The sequence below is a fragment of the Diaphorina citri genome, unplaced genomic scaffold (assembly GCF_000475195.1).
Source record: "Diaphorina citri unplaced genomic scaffold, Diaci psyllid genome assembly version 1.1 scaffold1706, whole genome shotgun sequence".
Lineage (NCBI taxonomy): Eukaryota > Metazoa > Arthropoda > Insecta > Hemiptera > Psyllidae > Diaphorina > Diaphorina citri.
This window is the reverse complement of record NW_007379132.1, coordinates 18,711-23,777: the sequence shown is the minus strand read 5'-3', so window position 1 is coordinate 23,777 and position 5,067 is coordinate 18,711. Positions and strand designations below refer to the sequence as shown.

General features: G+C 40.1%; 1 protein-coding gene across 1 annotated transcript; it reads right to left on the bottom strand.

Moving 5' to 3' along the window:
• Positions 1-846: 846 nt before the first annotated feature.
• Positions 847-2,127, bottom strand: LOC103516936 (putative L-type amino acid transporter 1-like protein MLAS). The gene is made up of 2 exons (XM_026829209.1): positions 1,696-2,127; positions 847-885 (listed from the first exon to the last, which is right to left on the bottom strand). The coding sequence occupies exons 1-2, from the start codon at positions 1,996-1,998 to the stop codon at positions 847-849; spliced, it is 342 nt and encodes a 113-aa protein (XP_026685010.1). The 5' UTR covers positions 1,999-2,127.
• Between the last annotated feature and the right edge of the window lie 2,940 nt (positions 2,128-5,067).

The window sequence follows — 5,067 nt, the reverse complement described above, 5'->3', positions numbered from 1 at the left end:
CTGACGAAAAACGCCGACCCCGTCTATACACGGGAAAAGGCGAAGAAAAAGAAGAGGAAGATTCTCGGATTTATTGGATCTTGTCAGACCATTTGAGAGAGAGAGGGAGGGAGAGAGAGAGAGAGAGAGAGAAAAAAACTTAAAGGTTGAAAAAGAAAAATCTAATAATTGAAAACTTCGCTCAATAAGATCATTTTCAGCTATGTCTCTTTTAGTAGCGACCCCCTTGGCTTTATCTCGCGACCCCCCTGGGACTCGCTATCCCCAGGTTGGGAACCCCTTAGTCCAGATGAATAGACTGCGGTCTAAATATTATCCCGAGGGTCCTTGGACAATACAATCACCAAAATTTTCGGTACCTAATTATTCAGAAGCTACGACAGTGAAAAAGAAAGCTCCTTTTTGTGTTCAACCTAACCCAATAATAGTAATCACTGCTCTAAATGCGAAAACTCCTTTTTGCGTTTAACCTATCCCTATAATAACACTGGTCCCTACTCATTTGTGCCAGTTCTTTTGGTAGCGATCACTCTAAAGTTTTAGACTAGGAAGATTCAGCTCTAAGAACATACCTAGTGCTTGTGATGTGTTGATAGAAAGCAGAAAAAAATCAGGTCCCTATCATTTTAAGTGTGGGACCCAATTGGTACTTAGACCCTCACAAACCCGGGACCCAATTGGTAGCAAAAACAGGTTTTGGGACCGAATTGGTTTCCTCCCATCCCGACACCTTGGTAGGTATTTCCTATGTACCTACATAACATAGGCACAGTGCTACATACCTATGTATTTTTGTTATAATCTAACTGACCTAAATAATACCTAAAGCCCAAAATGACCCAATACTTATACTAAAACCAGCTCGGAGTAGCAGTAGGCGCCCACCTGATGACAAAATGGGAAAATGCATTAGGAAGGAATGGAATAGATAGTGTTTCAATGTGTTGAGGCGGTCTGTCCTTGATCTCTTGTGTGCCTCGTCCATTTTAGTTTAGGACCATTGCACTGTGGAATAGATAGTAAATTGACCCTTCTATCTGAAACCTAATACCAAGAAAATTATCTTTTTTTACTTTCCATATCCTATAATAAGGGAGACTTTTTACGTCTCCCATATTACTTACGTTACAAATGTTAGAATACAATCATGTTGTGTATTTTAGTAAAGCTCACAGTAGGTGATATGGGTTGTATCATTATTTGTTCTCTTTATTGAGGATTGATTGAACATTATTATATCCTTTTTTTACTTTATATTACTAAAGTATAACAAAGCTATACCAATAATTAAAAAGTATTGCAATCGGTCCAAATTTTCATAATCGGGAAATGGGTAGAAATATCCGTTTTGGGGTCTTCTGACACCAAAAAGTGTTTTTAGACCATGGTCTGTAGGTACGTATCTTTGGGAACTGTAACCACTGAGGTCTTATGGTCCCGAAATCAAAAAGAGAAGGAGGACAGGATAGGAAAAATCCAGGCCTTCCAAGAACGAACCTTATCTGTTTGGGATAAAATCCACCCCGGCTGGAAATCGAACCCGCGGCCTAGCGCTTACAAGGCAGACGCACTACCAACCAAGCTAACTAGGCTGGCGAGTACGGGAAAATGCTCATCATAATAACTAGGTACCCATTACAATCGAACCTGGATAGTAGTTCGGTCCATTCCTCAAAACACCACTCGGACACTCACCATACTAAACACGCCGGAAATCGTCCACACCACGAGGGCCAGATTCACACTCCCCGTCTCCTTCAGAACACCGGTGGGGCTTACGAATATCCCCGACCCGATAATGCTCCCAACAATAACGGTGATCCCGTTGAGCAGGGTCATCTTTGGCTTGAGGCAGACTGTGTCCTCGGCGCGCGTCTGACCGCCTGGTTCCGCCGTCTCAAAGATGGGAGAGTGCTCGGTGGCCTCCTCCAAGGGGATGTCGGACTCGCGCTTCCCCCCCGCTGAGGACTCTTTGGAGTTCTTGCGACTGACGACCATGGTGGCGGGTGAGATGAGAGGATGTTTGAACTAGGAGGCGAGAGGTTAGGTGACGTTGAAAGGGGTGGAAGGAGCGTTTGAGGATATAGGCTGGCGGAAGACTTGGACTTGGTTTTGGGTGCAGACTGGGTACCTGAAAACAATAAAAAGTATTTGTTTTTTGGTGAATTCATTTGAAGATACGTACAGACCATGGTCTAAAACCACTTTTTTGGTGTCAGAGGACCCCAAAAGGCCCAAAACGGATATTTCTACCCATTTCCAGATTTTGAAAATTTGGACCGAATGCAATACTTTTTCATTATTGGTACAACTTCTTTCCCGATTATGAAAATTTGGACCGATTGCAATACTTTTTAATTATTGGTATAGCTTTGTTATACTTTAGTAATATAAAGTAAAAAAAGGATATAATAATGTTCAATCAATCCTCAATAAAGAGAACAAATAATGATACAACCCATATCACCTACTGTGAGCTTTACTAAAATACACAACATGATTGTATTCTAACATTTGTAACGTAAGTAATATGGGAGACGTAAAAAGTCTCCTTTTTTAGTCATATGTGTGTCAAACCTAAGACCCACATCCTACAATTTCCATCTTTTCAGGAAAAGAAAAGGCCATAACTCAAAGGAGTCGTGATCTCGTGAGTACCATCAATACCAACAGGTAACTCAATCCAGCCAGCCTACTTGGAATTGGAAGGTCGGTCTGCCTTGTAAGAGCTAGGTCGCGGGTTCAATATCCGCCCGGGGCGGATTTTATACTGAACACAAAGAGTTCGTTCTCGGAACAGCTGTCTTTTTTTTATCCTTTCCTCCTCCTCCTCCTCCTTATCGATTTCAGTAAGGTAAGACCTTCGCTGTTACCTACAGTTCCCTCTGTTTAACAATCAAAAAAGTTGGTAGAAAATCAATCGGTTGGTACCTATAGGCCGGAAAAAAAACTTTGACCTTACCAGGAATCGATCCTGGGACAGCTATGTTATAGTGTAGGCTACAAAGATTGTCATTAATACCTACGGTGGATAGGTAAGTAGGTAGATTCTTATCTATCAAACCTAAAACCGTGAACAAACACGAAAATAAAATTGTAAACCCATCACCGAAAAACCTCAAACTAAAACCTACACCATAATTATGTGGGGTACATAACTATTAGGTATCTATCTGGCTAACTTGGTACCAACTTCAAATAGACGTTATGGTTCAGTATATCCTTCGACCTAGGAACCTGCGAGTACCTAACCTATCTAATACATTACAATTTAATACAACCTATACAATAGGTATAATACAATAGATCCGTTGCGCTTACTCGGGTGATGTTTCAAAGTCATAGAGCAGGAAAAATGAGGACCAACGGAATTTTTCTTTTTCTTCTAGGTACGACTTCTAGATCCCGAGATAAATCGATTAAAAAAATTCCGGTAAATCGTGAACTTGGAAGTGTGATCCGCCGGACGAAAGCGTGCGTCTGCTCGCCGTATGCTGTATTTGTAAGTAGTTTTTGTGTTCTACCTAACCCTTTCTATTTAATGAGTTTCCTTCTAAGACGCTACTTTATGCGCTCAAGTCGTTACTTCGAACTTGAAGGATGTGTCATTCAGTCGTATGCTGTATTTGTAAGTAGTTTTTGCATGCTACCTAACCCTATATAGGGTAAGTGTACCATTTATTCGCCCACCTAAAAAACGTACCATTTATTGGCCCACCTGCCCACATTTATTTTTCTAATTTTTGTTTTTATGACTACAATTTTAAAATACTACTGGTTTGATAGCATTCTTTAAGCCCTTTCTTTTGATAAAATTGGATCTTGAGTTCCTCGAATTCAGACTTATGTGACGTAGACCCACAGGTGGGCCAATAAATGGTACGTTTTTTAGGTGGGCGAATAAAAATGGTACACTTACCCTATTTTATGATTTAGAATTTCCTCGCTGATCGTAATAAGAGTTTCTTCCCCGATTTTTTTCCCCTTCTAGTAGGTAAATAATTGTTTATTTTTCATCAAACTGGGACTATGATAATAAATGGTACTGGAAAAAAGTCCGTTTACCATCGTTCTATAGAATCTATCGTATTATTTCTCCCCAACTTTGTTTGTTCTCATTTATTTTTCCTAATTGATTGTCAATATTGATACCTCATTATTTTCCTGTGTAACCTTTATGCTTTAAGTATTATAAGCCCTTTTCTTTCTCTCTATCTCTCCCTTATCCTCCACCCTCTCTCATCTCTATTTCTCCCCTTCTTCTTCTTCTTCTTCTTCTTTCATGCCTCTATTTATCTTCGTTTGTTCTCTTTTCATTTTCCCAACGTTCTTTTTCTTGTCTCCTTTTCTTCTTCTTGTGCTTTTTCCTCTCCTCCTTCTTCTCCTCCTCCTCTTTCTTCTCCTCCTCCTCTTTCAGTGCTCTCTTGAGACCAGTATGTAACAAACAAATAATTGTAAGAATTCTACCATTGTTTGTTGAGTGGCAAGTGTCAACCTCTTGGGGAATGAGACAATTGATGAAAAGAGAGAAAGATAAATAGAGAGAGAGAGAGAGAGGAGGGAGGGAGAGAGAGAGAGAGAGGGGGAGAGAGAGGGGAGAGGGAAGAAGAGAAGTTGTATGCAGTTTTGTTCCAAGTTTTGATGTTTTATCGTGTTCATCAAATCTCTCTCCCTCCCTTTCTCTCTCTCTCATCTCTATTTTCTTCCCTCCTCTTCCTTCCTCTTCTTTTTCTTTTTCATCATCTTCTTCTCCTCTCTTCTCTTTTTCTCTCAAGAGAGAAATGACAATTGAAGACGAGAGAAAAATTGAAAAATACCCATAAACTTTCATATCTCCCTCTTCCTCTCTATTTACCATTGTCTTCTCCTCTTCCTTCTTCTTCTTCTCCTCCTTCTTCTCCTCCTCTTCTTCTTCGTCTTCTCTCTTCTTCTTCTGCATTGCACGACCTCATTGTCATCTCAATGTTGTATTGTCTGGGTAAACTTTCGTTTTCAGGGATTCCCAAAATGTGGAGACAAAAACTAGGTCTTGGTGGTTTTTTTTTTTTTTTTTTTTTTTTTTTTTGG